The sequence below is a fragment of the Budorcas taxicolor genome, chromosome 19 (genome assembly GCF_023091745.1).
Source record: "Budorcas taxicolor isolate Tak-1 chromosome 19, Takin1.1, whole genome shotgun sequence".
Taxonomy (NCBI): Eukaryota; Metazoa; Chordata; class Mammalia; order Artiodactyla; family Bovidae; genus Budorcas; species Budorcas taxicolor.
Window position 1 is genome coordinate 13,320,192 of NC_068928.1, and position 17,814 is coordinate 13,338,005.

At 56.0% G+C, this 17,814-nt stretch overlaps 1 protein-coding gene across 2 annotated transcripts in view; it reads right to left on the minus strand.

Moving 5' to 3' along the window:
• Positions 1–3,734: 3,734 nt before the first annotated feature.
• ACACA (acetyl-CoA carboxylase alpha) overlaps positions 3,735–17,814 on the minus strand; it is a 240,065-nt gene continuing 225,985 nt past the window's right edge. Inside the window, exons 53-56 of one of the 2 annotated variants that reach the window (XM_052657738.1) lie at positions 15,329–15,483; positions 14,203–14,373; positions 7,313–7,449; positions 3,735–5,514 (exon numbers count right to left, since the gene is read on the minus strand). In XM_052657738.1, coding sequence (XP_052513698.1) covers positions 5,391–5,514; positions 7,313–7,449; positions 14,203–14,373; positions 15,329–15,483 — 587 coding nt within the window. In that variant the 3' untranslated portion in view covers positions 3,735–5,390. Of the gene's footprint in view, positions 5,515–7,312; positions 7,450–14,202; positions 14,374–15,328; positions 15,484–17,814 lie in introns of those variants that run through there. The other variant, XM_052657739.1, reaches the window with a different exon arrangement.

Sequence of the window (17,814 nt, forward strand, 5' to 3'; positions counted from 1 at the left end):
AGCAACGTGTCTAGCCATGCATTCTTCCCCTTTTTCTGGTGGTGGTGGGGGAGAGGGGAATGTCTTTATCTCATCTTTGTTTTGATGGATCCAGGATTCTTGGTTGACTGTTGCAGAATTCACGGTACCGTGAATGTCGGCTCACTGCCTCGCCTTCCATTCCTGTTGGCGTTCTTGTTTTGCTGTGCCTCTGTACGTGGTGAGTTGTTCGTCTCTAGCTTCTTTCGAGTCTGTCTTTCAGCAGGTTGGCTATGAAGCGTCTAGGTACAGATCTTGTGTTTAGCCTCCTTGGGACTTACTGAGCTTCTTGGACCTGCCCATTGTTTTCCATCCTGTTAGGGAGGTTTTGGCCATGATCTCTTCCCGTGGTTTCCCTTCCCTTCCCTCTTCTCTCCTTATGGCGCGCCTGTTACGCACCCGTTGTTGTACCTGCTGCCGTATGGATCTCTGAGGCTCTGTTCAGTTTTCATTCTCTCTTCTTTCTGCTCTTCACATTGCTTGCTTCCCACTGCTCTGTCTCCAAGTTCAGATTCTTATCTTCTGTCTTCTTGAGGCTACTACGTAGGCCCTCTAGTGAATTTTTCATTTGCTATCATACTTTACAACTCTCGAATTTCTAAATTGTGGTAAAATATACGTAACATAAGCTACCGTTCTGAGTTTTTAAAAGAACAGTCCGCAGCAGTAAGTCAGTCACTTTGTTTTGCAGCCATCACCACTGACATCTGCAAAACTCACACCCATTGAACGACTGCCTGTTTCCTCCTCCCACAGTCCCTAGTAACCCCTCTCCTTCTTTCTGTCTCTCCAAATTTGATAATTCTAGGATACTTCATATCACTGGCATCACGTAACATTTCCTATTTTGCGTCTGGCATACTGTGTTCCTTCCGTATCTTCAGGGGTGAAGGCTCTCTTCTAGTCTGCGTTCTCCTTGCTGTATTCTCCCATGGCTATGGAAGCACGTGTTCGCGTGGGCAAGAATGCTGTCGGCTTTTGTCCTAATTCAGGGCCTAGATATCTTTGTTTCTGTCTGTCTTCACCCCAAAAGGCCTATCACAGAACCAGCATGTTTGGGATCGGGCCCACCGTTCGACCTTCTCTGAGCTGCCGTCTGTCTCATCTCCTGAAGAGTTGCTAATGGGCTGAGCCCACTGTGTGGATCTCAGTCCTCTCAGAGTTGAGGCTCCATGATCATTCTGCCCCTCTACCAACCACGGGAATCCCATTTGGGGAGATTTTGCTTACTGAAATACTGCTTTTATGAAGCTCTCCTGTTCCCAAAAGCTCCCACTGGAGCTTTTGGCCAGCATGAGGTAGCCAGGAGCCCTTCCTGGGTAGATAAATCTTAGCTATCAGGAAAAAACAGCATGGTGAGCTTTTGGCACCCAACTGAGATGCATGAAAATTTCCAGAGTATTGAAAATAGTGGGCAGATGCCCATTAATATGTCTGTGCCTCCTGGGGTGGCCTGGGCTTACTATCCTGGGTGACCCCTCCAGCCCAGGGACATACACATGTGGAGCTGAGCGTGGAGCCAGATTTCTCGGTGCCCAAGGCTGTGCTCTTGCCATTCAATGAGACTGATGTCTAACCCTTCATGCCCAGTCTCCCCGTGCCCCCAGACCATCAAAGGTGCCCCACTCTCTCCAGGAGCACACTGTCCCCTGGCCCAGCACTTGTTTGTCGTGATCTGTTGCCTGCTTGCTTTCCAAGTTTCCCTGTCCTCCCCCAGGCGACTGCTGTGCACTCCCAGCACTCCTGCCGTCTCTGGAGTGACTCTGCAAATGCTGGTACCTGACTGGGGACGCCCGTGCTAGTGTCCCAGCTGGAACTTCCATCTATTTCTCTGCCCGTAGGCTTTGGCCCTTCATCGTCTGCACACTCATGTGTCCTTAGCACTTTCCAGCCTCAGCATGTGGATCGGGGCAGGCCTGAGTTTTACCCTTCTTGTGCCCAAGCTGAGGAGCCAGGATTTTTGTTTAAATTTATTATTTATTTATTTGGCTGCACCAGGTCTTAGCTGCGGCACGTGGGGTCTTCTAGTTACAGCACGCAGGATCTTTAGTTGGGGTATGTGAACTCTTTAATTGCCGCACATGGGATCTAGTTTCTTGACCGGGGATCAAACCTGGGTCCCTTGCATCGGGAGCTGGGAGTCTTAGCCGCTGGACCACCAGGGCAGTGCCGGGAGCCAGCACAGGTAGGAAGGCTCACCCCCTGCTCAGCACTTCTCCAGGCCTCTCACACAGCCTGGCGCTGAGCCTTGCCCGTCAGGAGCGTGCGGCGCATCCTCCCTGGGGTGGGCACCATTCGTCGCTGTGTTCGTTTTCCATCTGGGGAAAGAGGGGTGGGCCCATGTTAGATCACAGAACCCTGGCTCTTTGGTCCGCTCCTGATTATCCCACAGTAATACCACTGGATGTTTCACGTTTTCGTTTATTAAAAACACGGATGAAGGAAATGTCGCTCCCCAGCAGACGAAGGCGCTGTCGGTATCAGGCAGGTTCCTGGAGGTGGCGGCGGCGGGGTTCTTCTCATTCCTCTTGTGACCTGCTCGGGAACCGCCGGCCAGGGCTGGCTGGGCACAGGGACGGCGCCGGGTCTACACAGAGTCTGATCAGGAGGCGGGAGGTGGGCCCAGGCCTCTGTGGGGACTAGCGCTCCCCAAAAAGGAGAGCCGCGGCCTCCCCCAGGCCCTGAAGCTCCCTTCCCTCTTTTCTAGAACATCTAGCTTGGCGTGGTTCAGACTGATAGCTTTTAAATTGTTTAAGCTCATTTTTGAAAAAGCCCCCCTTTGCTGTACATCCTCAACAGCAGCGGACACCGCACTGTTCAATAGTCAGCTAAGGCCACTGCCCCGCTCCTGACTCTTGTGGCCACGCCTTTCTCTGCAGATGTTATTCCTGCTTCAGAGAAACTGAGGCAGAGGCTGAAGGCACACAAGCACGAGCTCCCTGCCCCTCCTGCCTCTTTGTGCCCCAAGTTAATATTCAAAAGGAATAAAGTCGCCAAATCAATCAGAGAAGCTAAAACTGCTCCCCGAAAGGGCCTGAAGTGATCTCTGGCAGTGGTTTGCTAGTCACCTCACCCAGAAAACAACACAAATCGTGTCAACTCAAAGGTTCAGATTTTCGTGTTCAACCGTGATACTGCCCAGCCCGTCGAGGGAAGGCGGACTGGACGCCTGCCCAGCCTGGGAACCGCGTCCCTGTGCTCAGCCTGGGTCACGCTCCACGGTGGGGCTCCCCTGGCAAAGCTCCCAGAACCAGAGCGAGGTGCCGGGCTGACGTGACGCATGGTGACTGGCCTACCAGTGGGGAGGTTCATTGCAACAGAAAGGGAAAAGAATACCTTAGACTGAAGCGCCGTGCTCGTCGGGCTGCGCGTCCAGACTCCTCAGTGACACCGGCGAAGGCTGCTTTGTGACTGGGGGACGGACGACGCGGTGAGCTCAGCTCAGGCGGGCCTCGGTGGGTCACGCCTCTGCCTTGGCAGCCTCGCACGTGCAGTGGTGGCCTCGTGTGTGAAACGGACTGTGCTGACTTGTCCTTAGACAAGAGCCCTGTCCAATAAAGACCTAAAGTGGGGGCTCTGGGGGTGGAGAGTGAGCGTCACCGAATTCTCGAGACGAAGCGTTCATTTAACGTGTCACAGTTTGGTGGTGGAGAGTAAACGCGCGTCACCCACCCAGCCCCTGAAGAAACGCCAGGGCAAGCACAGGATCTCACACCACCTGTAGGCCTGTGGAATTTTATTTATTGTAGAAAAGTGTAGAGGAATAATCTGGTCAAAGATGGATCTAATTCTTGCTGGGTAAGCAGATACCAGCCACAGTGGACACTTCCTGGACTGAACGTCGTCCCCACCTTCTCCTGCCCAGGATGGCGCTGAACCCCACAGCAGGGCCGCCGGGCTGAGGCTCTGGGGCCAGGTGCCCACATGTCCGGCCCCACAGGGCCTCTCTGCACAGGCTGTTCCCAGGGACGGGGAGAGGGGCTCTCAAATGGTGCGTGAACTGGAGGTTAAGGCTCAAAACTGGAGCGGGTACGAAAGCGTTCATACCCCTGCTTCTCAGACGTCTTACTGAGTCCCTCCTCGGTCACCAGCGACAGATGCAGTAGCTGCGCTGTAGGAACCGGATGCTAGCCCAGCCCTGCTCACCTGCCACTCTTGCTTTAGGAACACCAGCCGCGGAATTGGGAGGCTCTTTCCTTGAGTAAACTGGTGGTTGAAAAGAAACTCTCCATCACCAGTGACAGGCCCCTGCCGCTGGCTGGGAAGCGGCCGGTGAGCCCGGAGGACAGCAGCACCATGAGGGGGTCGTGGACAACCTTAAGGTCCCGTGGGTCCTGTGTCCCCTGGAAGCTCCCCCACGGCGGGGAAGGCCAGTTCCTGGAGCCGAGGGCCCTGATGTCAGCGGGGTGCCTTTGCACTGCTGCACCTGCTGCCTGTGCCTTCGAGGAGGAGCCGAGACCCGGGGCGAGCAGGAGTGTCTGCTGCTAGAAGGGTGGACTTGGGAACAGAGGCCGGCCCTGCAGGCGCCCGGCTGGACGCTGCCAGCCTTCTGCATCCTAGAGAGGCTGGCGGGCCCGCCCTCGCCGCGGCTCAACGCCTGGTTTCCGTCAGGGACAGGAGGCAGCTCCCCGGCTCCTCCTGTGCCAGCCTGGACGGCAGCACCGCCAGTGGGGCCCCGGGCACCTCAGCTGGCCAGGTGGTGGCCCCTGGGGCCACGGCAGGTCAACCTCCCCAAGGTTGTTCTCAGAGAAGGGGACCCGGGTGGGGGCCCCAAAACAGGGCAACAGTGACTCGGTTTCTCTGCTTCTCGGATCACGGTTTTGCCCGTCTTTGAGTTCCACGGACCTGCAGACCTCACGCTCTGATTTGCCTTCCTAAGCAGTGCCTCAGTGCGAGGAGACCGGGTGCCCGGCGTGTGCCCGGCCGGGTGCGGGGTGGAGAGGCAGCAGCGCGAGGATCCCCACTCCCCGCTCCTGTCCCGGCCCTCCTCTGCTGCCAGTGGCCGCAGGCTCACGGGGCCAGGGGCGAGCGCGGGCTGCCGCCTGCCGACCCCCCTGCCTCCAAGCGCGGGTCGGGGCGGCCCTGCTCGGGTGTAGGAAGGCCTCGTGGTATGTGCTGTACCCGTCATTGCCCTTTAGGTTCGGGGTGGGGACAGGGGCCTGCAGCCACAGCCAGGGTAATAAATACTGAACGGGGTGGTGTGGCCTGCGGCCCGACGTGTCATGCGGAACCGGAACACATCGAGGGGAAGCAAAAACCACGTGACTGCAGCGCCGGTCTCCTGCGCCTGCTCGTTGCGGTGGTTTCGGGTGTGATGGGCCGCTCTGGCCCTCAGCTCCGGAGGCAGGGCGGGGGTGGGCAGGAAGCTCTTCCTACGTTGAGGGCGAGTCCATCGTCGAGAGGATTCGAACGACTTCTGCTCGCTGGGTGGGTGAGATGTGCTGTGTCATGTGGACGATGGAATCCATGGCGACCTCTGGGTTGGCCTGGACCAAGCTGGAAGGGGAAATTGGGGGTGCTGAGACCGAGAGGGACAACCGTGCCTGGGGCAGCGGAGCTTTAGAACTGCCCGAGAACCTGCTCCCAGGGTCCACCGTGGACTCGGCAGCCCCTGCCTCACCTCGTCTGTTTCCCTGCTCGAGACAGGGCCCCCACAGCACGGTCGGTACCAGATGCACTGCAAACTGCTCCGCTATGTCAGAAAGTGCGGAAGTAACTTAAACCAAAACCAAGACTGGGGCATGTCACAGATAGTGGGCCCTGCATGAAGCTGCTCCCACTGGCTAACTCTGGGACACGTGGGGCATCAAAAACCGAGTTAAAATCACTGAAAAGATGGAAGACACTGGTCTATACCAATAATGAATATATAACAAATGGGGGCGGGGGGAGGACTTTTGCAGGAGAGTTGGGGTGGTCACAGGTGACTGTGGAGCGCGTGCAGGAGTTGGAATGTTATCATTTTGCAACCTTCCTGTAAGGACTGGCTTGGGCATGACTCACCCCCTGTGCTAAATGTAAGCGGAAGTTCTGATGAGCAGGAATCTGCGTGGCCTGTAAGTCACTCCACAGACAGGTTAGTAGGTCTGAGGAGAAAGATCAGGAGTTGGACAGTGGGGGAGTCGAGCAGTAGCTCGACCAGGTGATGGAAGCTAACATGGGGACCGGCAGGTGGTGTCATGCGCCCTCAGACTCGGCGCCCCGTGGGCCCCACCCTCACGGGACGTGACATCCGTGCTGTGAATGCACAGCCTGAATGTAATCACGAGGAGACATCGGGCAAACTCAAAACGAGCAGTGGTCTACAAAGGGTGGTTTAGTTCAACTTATAAAAATTAACCATTTTACCATGGTTATGTCAGGGAATAGCCCTATTAGCAAAGGCATACTGAAGTATTGTGGGTGAAGGGCCATGACGGGCCATGATAGATGTAACTTACCTTTAAATGGTTCCGAAAAAGGAATGCACATATGAGTGTGCTTACTCTTTTATATATAAAACACACAAATGATACGGCAAATGAAGGGAAGACGGGACAGTCAGGGAGTTTGGGATGGACATGTACACATGCTTTATTTAAAGTGGATAACCAGCAGGAACCCCCTCATAGCACAAGAAACTGCTCCATGTTAGGTGCCAGCGTGGAAGGGAAGGGGTCTAGGGGACCATGGACACGTGTATGTACGGCTGAGTCCCTTTGCTATTCTCCTGAAACTATCACAATGTTGTTAGTTGGCTGTACTCCAATATGAAATAAAACAAGTTTAAAAAAAACCTAAAAATGATGCAGCAAATGAGGCGAAATATAAATAGCAGGCACGTCTGGGTTCAGATTTGTTCTCTGTACTGTGTTTAGCTTTGCAGTTTTTCTGTAAGGGAAATGTAGTCGAAATGAAAAGTTCAGGAAAATGTCCCCTGTAGTCTCTGCCACCCAGCCTGTGGAGGAGACAGGAGCCTCTAGAACACAGCTCCCTCTTGGCTGGGGCAGGGGAGGAGGTGGTTTCCTAGGAAACCAGGATGCAAAGGGCTTTCCTCCCAGAGCCGTTCACCCCGTTTAAGGATCTGCGTCTGGAGCTAACAGTTGGGCGCGGTGAGCTCAGCCATCATCGCTAAGTGCCCCTGGGGACCAGCCGCTGAGCGAGCACTGTTCTGGACTCTGCTCTGATCAGTGTCTCAAACAGAAGGGGCCGCAAAGACCGCGCGGCATCATCATCCCGCTGGCTTGTGCAGACGTCGCTCGCTCCCCAGAAGTGAGCCCGCCTCTGCTGAGGAGCCCCCTCCCTTGGGTCTCACCTGCGGATCTGCTTGAGGACGTAGTCTCTGCTGATGTACTTGATGTTCTCCTCGATCACCGAGCGGACGCCGTCCTCCTCTGTGAGCTGCTTCTCCAGCCACTCCACCAGATCCTTGTTGTTGTCCCAAACATAGGCCTGCGAACAGATGACGCCTGGTCAGATGCCAGGGGCCTGCCCAGGCCGGACACCCTGACTGTTCTACATCTGGGAGGGCCACTGCAGAAGTGTCCTCAGCATAAACGAGACATGCCCAGTTCCTCCGTGACAGCTGGCTCTGTAGGAGGCAGCGGAAGCAGGCCTGAGGACAGGAGCCGTCCTCGCCCTCCCTGGCCAGCTTTCTGATGTGACAGGCACGCCTGGAGAATCCACCTGGGCAGCGCCCAGAGGCATCTGTGCTCACAGGGACGCTGGTGCCACTGTTTAGTCCCTGACTATTTAGTCAAGAGCTGAACGGGCGTGAAACATGTGCGGGACTTCCCGATGGCTAAGACTCCATGGGCGGGAAACATGTGCAGGACTTCCCGATGGCTAAGACTCCATGGGCGGAAAACGTGTGCGGGACTTCCCGATGGCTAAGACTCTATGCTCCCGATTGCAGGGGCCCGGCTCAACCTCTGGCTGGGGAACTAGATCCCATACGCCCCGACTCAGAGTTCGAATGCCGAGGTCAGGACCCCAAGCGCTGCAGCTAAGACCCAGGGCAGCCAAATAAGCAAATGCTGAAAAAAGCAAGCAAGCAACTTGTGCTTTTTGAGGAGCTGAGACACAATTCCTAAGCATAGGACTCTGGTCCCGGCTGGCTGTGGAGGCCTCCAGCCACAGAGCCCAAGGCGGCCAGAGGCGAGGCGGGGGGTCCTGCCGCCGGGTCAGAAACCTAAACCCCGGTTCTCTGTGCGAGTTTCCCGAACAGTCAGGATGTCCAATGCCTCGAAAGTCTCAACACACCACCTCTCACCTCCTCTTTCAAGATCATTTAGCCGAGCATTTCCCAGGTAGTTGACTCCATAATAATTCAGGAGTGTGTTGGAAACCTAATAGCCTTCTCCTGGCTCTCGTCTCCTCTCATTTTCTTTACAAATCATTTAGGAATCGTTTTGTTAATGGTTTCCGGAAAACCAAGTACTGCCATTAGGGCTCATTCATATTTATGTCATTTTGTTTGGGTAATTAAACACAAAGCTCGTCATTTAAAGGTGCGCTATCCTCCTCTGTTATCACTAACCGAGTCAAAGTCAGAATGACAATGAGTTTGGAGCTGTAATTTAATAGGTGGGTGTATTAGGGAGCTCAGGAGGTGGCCCAGGAAGCCTGGATACCCGCGAAGGCGCCCGCACCGCGGCTGGGACGCGGGGGGGCCTGCCAAGCACGGAGGGTGCCTGCTCATCACACCCCTAGAGGCAGCTCACGGGAGGCCAGGAGCCACGCTGCTTCCTAAGGTTCCGCGCCGGACCTTAAAAATAAGGGTCTCTTCCCAGACCCCTCCCCGTCCGCATCTCTGCCTTGGCCGTTGAGCCCGCGGGGGCTGGCTGGTTATTATGTACCTCGTAACTGACTGCCACGTTTCTAACAGTCTTAAGGGGCCTTTCACAGTGTAACAGTTAAGGAGCCCCAGGATTAAGGGTCAGCGAGGCGCCTTCTCTAGTTCTTTGGTCCATTTCCTTTCCTGGCCCCAAATTTGCCCGTCCCCGTTTGTCATCACTGGTGAAAAGGTCAGTTCTCCTCGTCAGGGTGGGGCGGCCAGAACAGGGCGAGGCTGAGGGGAAGTCATCCCCCTACTCCATGCGCGGGCAGGATGCTGGCATCCCGAGGCTGAGCAGCAGGCGAGTACTCTGTTCCGAGAAAAAGGAGGCACCACGCCACCCTCTCCAAGGGTGGGGGTGGTGATCGTCCCCGCAGCACGGCGGCCTTAGCGTCACGTGCCAGCCCCCGTCCACCCCACTCGCGGACGGTGTGCTGACGTGCCCATCTCCACCGTGGTAATTTGGACTTCTGCACATGCCCTTACTTACGAGGATTTAGGGGGAGGAAGAAAGAAAACAATGTATGCTTCTTGGGCTTCAGAATGGGGGCGGTGGGGAAACCTAGATTTACCCAAGAATTCCAAAGCCTTTAGTTTAGGAGAATATTTAATACTCTTATTAATCATTTTTAATCCGTTTGCTTTTAATTAAGAAACAGCATGATGCTTTCCTATCAACATATGCCAGGGAGCAGATTAATTGTGGCTTAAGATAACTCTCCTTGATTGGTGTAATGTATTAGCTAACGAGATGCCTGCTTCTAACGATGCTCAGATGCTGCACCGGCAGGCCCGCTGCCCTCCAGAGAACACGGCTCTCCCATCCCCTCCTGCAGCCACAGAGTACGCTAGGTGTTCAAACACTGGAAAAGTTCCCAGATAGAATTAGAGTAACACGTCCCAAGGTTTGGAAAATGTAGGCCCCCTTATCCGAATGGTTTGCTGGTTACTCAAAATATGAGTGGACAGTGACCCCCAAGTCCAACCCTGGTCAAGTGTCAACTACAGCGCTAAGCGCACAGCAGCCACGGGGTTGCGATCCTGGTCAACAGCGTTTTTAGCAAGAATCAACAAATGTAGGCACTGCGGCCCCACGGGTTTTTTTTTTTTTGATAACAGACCTGGGAGGGTTTGCTCTGCTATTGTGAGCAAGCCTCCCCCACCCATGGCCAGGGAGTCTGCAGTTCCTCGTCTGCCCTCCCGTAACAGAGATGAGGCCCGTCACTCCATCCAGCAGCAGAGCCATGAGGCCCGTCACTCCATCCAGCACAGCTGACGCGCTGCTGTCATCATTTCCCTCCTTGAAATTATGAAAACGTGCCTGATTACTCCCACTGTGGATTTCAAGCAGCTGCGACGTGCTGGGTTGCTCATCTCACGACAGGCCTGGGCCCATACGTTACCTGCCTGCACTCATCCCAATCGGAAAGTTTTAAGGCCAGTAAAGTATCAATGCTTAAAGGTCCCAGCAGCATGGCCTTACCGTACATGCTCAGCAGGCACTTTATCCGGCTGTGCATCCCTGGGTCAGTATCTCTGGCATGACTTGGCTCACTAATTGTGTGTAGTAATTAGTCTATCTTACAAAATCTAAATGACTTGTTGGGAAAGTTTCATTCCTAACGTATCGGATTGCTGTTAAGGCCTCCTTATGTGGTGGTGCAGCAGGGCCTGAGGGTGAGCAGGCCGCAGGCTGATGGATGTGAGCCTGAAGCCCAGGCTTCGCAGATAATTCACCTCGTGAGCGGCCTGGAGACACCTCTGCAGAGCGATCTTTTTTTTTTTTTCCTGAGGCTTTGGAGTATACTAGTGATAGCCCCATGGGCTGGGGTGGCCTGCTGGACCTCATTTCTGGATAGCCACCCCAGCCCTGATGCCCATGTTCCACCTCACCTCCTCCCTTCCTGGCCCTAAATCAGAAGTTTGGTGCCCAAGACTTGTTCACGGGAAGCTTGGGGACAGTGGAAATCAGATGGCCCTGTCAGTGGTGCTTCTTCCTCTGCCGACTTCACGAGGGCCGCCACTGGCCATTGGTCTCGTTTGGGAATTCAGAAGAATGGATTTGTAGTTTCCTGGGTGGTAAGGGAGCACCATGGCATCCTGGATCTTGGACAGATTAGGGCCAAGTCAAGGGCTTCCCTGGTGGCTCGGCAGTGAAGAATCTGCCTGTCTCCGGAAGAGTCCCCAACGCGGGGGACTCGGGTTTGTTCCCTGAGTCGGGAAGATCCTCTGGAGAAAGAACTGGCGACCCACTCCAGTGTTCCCGCCTGGGAAATGCCGTGGACGGAGGAGCCTGGCGGGCTACAGTCCATGGGGTCACAAAAAGTCAGACACAGCTGAGCAACAAGGACAAGAAGGCCGAGAGCTGGCTGAGTGCACAGGGCGCCCGGCTCCACCGTTTCTGGCCGCGCTGTTACTGGGCCCGCCTTCTAACACGCCACGCTGAGGCGCCAGGAGGAAGCCGAGCGCCAGACACGGGCTGGGTCCTTACAGTGCCGTTAAAAAACGCCCCAACCCTTGTGAGACAAACAACATCCCTATTTGACACGTGAGGAAAGGGAGGGTTAAGTACGTCCGACCCAGCAAATGGCAAAGTGGGGATCCAAAAAGTGTTAAGAGTCCAGAAAACACGTCCTTCTCAATTTCTTCTACTGGAGCTTGGATGGGGTGGGGGGTGGGGTGGGAAGTCAGCCTGTCTGAAAAACCACACCCTTTCCACCATGGATCTGAGAGTCAGCAGAGGAAAAGTGCCCATGAGACACGTGTGCTTTGCTCTGACAGCCAGGCTGAGCCTAAGCTCTTGTTATCTTTTCAGGGGACCGTGGCGATGCTTCTCTTCTCTTCTCCCTGCAGTCACACTACGAACCGTAAACCCTACTGTTTCCTACAGTGGGACTGCCCCTGTGGATTCAGAGTCCCATAACTCATGGCAACTGATTCCTCTAAGAGAGACAAAAGAACTCTGCTCCTCAGTTACACAGCATCACGGTGTCGCTGTCCCAGAATCTCTTTTTTCAGGACTAAGATTTAAAACAAACAAAAGAAATTTCTATGAGAAAAAGTACGCACAGCACGGCCAGCAGACGCCTACACCAAGCATCCCTCCTCACCAGCAACCACAGTAAGGGTCAGAGGGGCCAAGCCAGGCCCCAGACCTTGAGCGACGACAGCGTACAACACCCACCCCCGTCTGAAGAGCCGAGGGAAGGTGAGGGTTTTGAGGTGCTCCCTCATTCCCAAGCACCGAGCAGGCTTGGCCCCTCCGAGGCAGCCACACGGCTTTTCAACAGGGCAACACTCTCTGCTCTCAAGGGCGCTGCAGATTTTATCACCTGCCTCGCACTAACCCAAGTTCTGCTGAGCCCGCAGAATCCGGAAAGAGGTTTCAAAGCCACACGGAGGGATCACCCGCCCTTCCCCTCTCTCCCCCCCTGCCCTGAGAGCTCCGGGGGACGCTGTCTTCTGTAGATGGGGGAAGTGATACATTTGGGTCCCGGAGCCTCTGGTCTCCCCTCCTGAGCCGGGGTATCTTCTGCACTTGACCTTCAGCCAGGAGCGTGTGCACATGGGCAGCTGTTCCCTCCATCGACAAGAGAGGTGTGACCCGCCTCCCCACCAGGCCGCCCCCTGGGGGGCAGGGGGCTGGGGCGCGCCTGAAGGGCCTGTCGCTGGCTTCCCGCTCAGAGGGGGCCTGCCTTCCTGCATCCTTGTGCCCGCCGCGGCCATGCACGGCCGTCAGTGACTAAGGCGGGAGGAAGGCCCTCTCCCGGCGGCCACCTGGCTGGCCGCTCCGAACTGCACAACCACCTCTTATTTTACACTTGCGTGACTTTCAATGCCAACTTCCGCACAAAGCTGCCAGTGGCCACTGACAAAATCGTCTCAGTTATGATGCCACGGACTGACCTGAACCTGAACCACAAGTCGCAGAAGGCTGTGCTCCCCGGCTGCACATCTGAAATATTTATCCAAGGCAGCTTTTCAGTTGTGAAGAAATGGGGGGACTTAACACAGGGGGGAATCTTAGAATCGCCCCGACCCACTGACTTTAAAACTGACAGCAGGCCTTGGAACTGTTTCCTGGGAACAGTCATTGGAGACCTCAGGCGACACTTCCCGGGAGGAGGCCAGCGTGCCTGCCACCCGGCCCTCCAGGCAGCCCCTCAGCAATGCTCTCAGCCAGCAGTCACCAACTGTTTTCCGTCACACGGCTACTGGGAAGAGAGAAGTGTATTTGCAGCACGTACTACCCATATGCTGAGAAAGTGTATGTATGATGTTTATGATTCAATCCAGATACTCACTATGAGTAAAGGTTGACTGCTTTTTCTTAGTAAGAATAAATAGAAATAAAAGTTCTGACTTTTCCTGCCCGTCCTCCCGCCGATGGTCTTGTGCAGCCCACGGTTCCAGAGGCAGGAGTGGGGGCCTGGCTGTCCCGGCCACAGCCCTGGGGTAGGATTGCTGGGGACGTGGCTCCTAAACTCAGCCCCGGGGAGGATCGCTGGGGACGCGGCCTCAGTGGGTGCTGCGCCCGGCCCGCCCCGAGCCGTCACCCCCCGGGATCTGCCAGACCTGTGGTTCCCTGCAGGGTGGACCTGAGATCGGGAAGACCTTCAGCGGAAGCCTTCGTGCCATGTCAGGGTCCCGCCCCTCAGCACCACCCCCGAGGGGGTGGCACACCTCACACAGGTCCTGCTGCCTGTGAGACACTCAGTGGCTCCCGCAGAGCCCAGGACAGCCCAGCCCCTCCGCACGCTCCCCCGGCCCACGCCACCCCGGCTCCGGGCCATCCTGAGGTGCCTGCGGTGCCCCACACGCGGCACCCCCGCCATCAGGCTTGGAGGGTGCTGCTCCGTCTGCCTGAAACATTCCTCCCTTCCCCCAGTCCGGCTTTGCCTCTGCTTCCTTCCTACTGTTTTCAGGTCTCTGCTGAGACATCACTTCTAGAAATCTTCCCAGACTCGGCCCTCCCTTCCCACAGAGTGGGTCAGACTCTGTGCTTTGTGAAGCCCCGGGTTTGCCGTGGTTGATGTCGGCCACTCTTGTGAGTGACCTCCTGGGGCCTCAGTCACCCTGCCTTGGTGGTGGGCTCAGTGAGGACGGGAGCAATGTCTGCCTCTCTCCCTGGCCGGCATATACTGATTGGAAGCATTCAGGAAGGTTTGCTGAATGACTGACTGAGCTGCAAAGAACACCCGACCGGCCCTCTCACAAGCCGCCAGGACGTGTTACTGTGGGGAGGACATAGGCTAAGGCCCGTGCCCCCTCCCCACGCCGAGGCCCAGAGACTCTCAGACGCCAAGCCGGGCAGTGCTGGGGTGGGGGTGAGGAGCAGCGTGAAGGTCCCTCCAGGGGCGCCCACCTACCTTCACAGTTCCCTCCACCTCCACAAACCAGCGCCTTAACATGGCCTGGATCTGGCCGTCAGTCAGCTCGGGGTTGGCGTTGTGGATTTTCTTCTTGACCAGGTCCTCCAGCAACAGCCGCCTCAGCCGCCAGTAGAAGAAGGTGCGTGAAGTCTTCCAATCCAGGATGTCCTACCCCGGGACAACAGTAGGCTCAGTCCCCTGAGCTTGGTGCCCAGGCGGGAGGCACTCCACAGACACAAATCCTACTCTCCAGTAAGTGCCTCAGAGACCTGAGAGCCGGCCGTGAGCTCCCAGCTCCTGCAGACGTCTTCCCAGTTCAGAGCCACAGCCCCGCGCACCCCCAATCAATCACAGCACCGTGCAGGGATGGGCCTGGCTGATGGTAGGCCCACACGTGACTGAGATGTTCTGGGGCTGGGGGTGTCTCCACGCACCCCCAATCGCAGCACCCTGCAGGGATGGGCCTGGCTGACGGCAGGCCCACATGTGACCGAGATGCTCTGGGGCTGGGGGTGTCTTGAATTCCTAGATAGCCAGCATGTGGGACTGGTTTTGAGCAGATAGCTCAACGTGCATGCAGGTTTTGGGTTTCCCTGCTGGCCCACATGGTAAAGAATCCCTTGGAGTGCAGGAGACCTGGGTTCCATCCCTGGCTTGGGAAGATCCCCTGGAGGAGGGCACTGCAACCCACTCTAGTATTTTTGCCTGGAGAATCCCAGGGACGGAGGAGCCTGGCGGGCTACAGTCCACGGGGTCGCCAAGAGTCGGACACGACTGAGCGACTAACACTTCACTTTAAATGAGGACTGGCTGCTACTGGACTTGACCCTGGAGGAACCCACAGCCTGAGGACCCCTGGGGCAGCTGTTCCCAGGGCACCGCGTGGGACTCAGTTTCTCGTCAGTAAAATGGAGCCCGCCTCCTGAGTCGTACCCGGGAACCTAAATCATGAACTGTTTTAGGACGGTAACGGGCATAGCAAAGGGACAAAGAGAACACGGTCTCCTCCACGCACGAGCCGACAGCTCCCTGCGAGGGAGCCCGTGTGCGCGCACGCCAGGCGGACGCGGGCCAGCGGCGTGTCTCTGACAAACCGGTCTCAGAAGTGGGGCCGCATACTCACGTTAATGACCCCCTTCTCCTGCATGCGGCCGGGGGTGTCGTGCAAGTCCGCAAACTGCACGGCCACCTGGTGGTAGATGGGAAGGAGGAACTCCTCCCGCTCCTTCAGCTTGCTCTCCAGCTCCTTCCGCTCGGCTGCGCTGAGCTCGGGGGTGCCTGCAAGGAGACAGACCGTCAGGGCCGGGGGTCCAGGAGCCCCTCCTCGGGAGCGGCCATGGTCCTGCGGGGCTCGGGGGAGCGGCCATGGTCCTGGGGGGCTCGGGGGCCGGCTCTCTGCTGTCTTCGCCGCCTCTGCTGGTAACTGGACCCCGCAGACGCCAGACCTGCCGTGGGGCCCTTCCCGGTGGGGCTGACAGTCATGAAAGCAGCCTCCGGGGGGCCCACACCCCAGGCAGGTGCCAACTACCTCCTGGAAGCCTCTCCCCACCTCACCGACAGGAGGCCTCTGGTCCCCTTGAGGGACACTGTCCCGCGCCCGGCGAGCAGCCCCAGAGCCGCCGCCCCGCCCGGAGCCTGGACCAGCTGCGGACGCCCTCTGCCTCCGCACACCGACCAGCAGCGCTTCCCTCCCCAGGTCCGGTCACCTGCACACCCCGCCGAGGACCTGCAGTCTCCTCAGAGCTGGGAGCTGCCTGGCTTCACAGCTCTGAACTCACACTTGGATACTCCTAACCTGAAATTTGTCAGAATCCACCCCAGTGAGAGCCTGAAGCACGTCTCACGCCGGCTCGGTGGACTGGCCCACCTCCTCGCCTCCTGCCTGGGCTCTTACGGCCAGAGCCAGTCCCCGACCACCGTGACAGACAGTCTAGTTCTTGGGCTAAAAAAAGAGGAGGAGAAAAGAGAAAGGCAGGGGGCTTCCCTGGTGGTCCAGTGGCTGAGACCGTGTGCTCCCAATGCAGGCGGCCCAGGATTGATCCCTGCTCAGGGAAGTGGATCCCACATGCCGCAACTAAGACCCACCCGCACAGCCAAATAAATCAAAGACAGTCCACAAACCCCGCCTCAATCACCCAACTTACAAGCACATGGCACCCTCACTCAATAGATGAGACCATGGAATTACTTATAACAAGGAGCCTCCCGCCCCGACTCGACAGTATCCCAGGAGAGGAGCTGCTCCGTCGTACTTTTTCCCTAATGACTCTCAGAATGAGACTTGCAATCAATACCGAAAATGTAGCTGTCTGCCTAGCAAGGAGGCGTAAGTCTAGCTGAAGCAGCAATGTTGGCGACAGCCTGAAGTGCTTGGTCACCAAAGCTACAAACAACTGCATGACCACAGGTGACGGCACACAGAAGAGAAAGGCCTATTTCAAGCATGTCCGTCTGGAATGGGCCTCGCTTTTTATGCCACTATGAATCACAAGCCGTAAACAGCCTTGGGCTGCTGAGCGAGCTGCAAGTATCATCCATAAACACATGTTAATAGAACAGGGGTGGAACTCTAGTACCTAGTTTCAGTTTTATGAGGTTTTTGGATACCCAAGTCCACTCTTTTTTTTTCTTTCTTTAAACCCACCGCTGCTTTGAAGCTGTGATGAGCAGTGGGGAGGGCGATCCTTCCTTGGGCTCTCACACTGACCGATCACACTGGGCCCCTGACCCTTCAGCAGCCTTCTTTCCAAAGCAGGAACACGGCATGACAACAGCGGGCCCCTCACTGTGAGACGAGATGGAGGCCCATTCATTCCAGTCTGGAGAATTCCTGGGAGGGGAGCTGACCAGCTTCTGAGATGAGATGGTCACAGGTATAATACCCTTGATAGGGAAGCAAAGATCTTTTCTTCCCCAATAAGAGGAACCAAGAGATTCCTTGGAGAAATGGTTGATTCCAGGGCTGGGGCAGGAGAAATATTAAGATGAACCTGGAACGTACTGTCACAAAATGTGGAAAAGCACTCAAAAACTGACTGGGCGTGTAACAAGGACACAGGAGGGACGTCCCTGGTGGTCCAGTGGTGAAGAGTCTGTGTCTCTGCTGCAGGGGGTGCAAGTCTGATCCTTGGTCAAGGAACTAAGACGCCACATGCTGTGTGGCCAAAACAAAGAACTTCTTAAAAAAAAAAAAAAAAAAAAGAAACTTTACAGTGGATTAACCCAGTGAACAAAACCTTAAAGAAGGAGTCAAAGCTGACCAGCACCAGGAGCAGGACAAGCTGACGTCACGTGCCTCCTAACAAGAGCCAGTGTGAAGGTGTTCCAGCAGGCTAAATCTGGGACAATCTGAGCATCGGGCTGAATATTTATGGAATTAAATAAGAACCTGTAAGTCACCCTGACACACGTAATTGAATGGAAGAGAAGGGGAAAGAAAGCCCTCCCTCTCCCCAGACCAACACCTAATAGAGAAGGAATGGCAGACTTAGAAAATCACCGTCTTACAGCCATCCCAGTCATTGATTCTGTCAAGAATCATCAGTAGACCCCAAAACTAGCGCGTGCACGTTTGACGAGGAACAGGATATTTACATAGTCTCAAAGTAT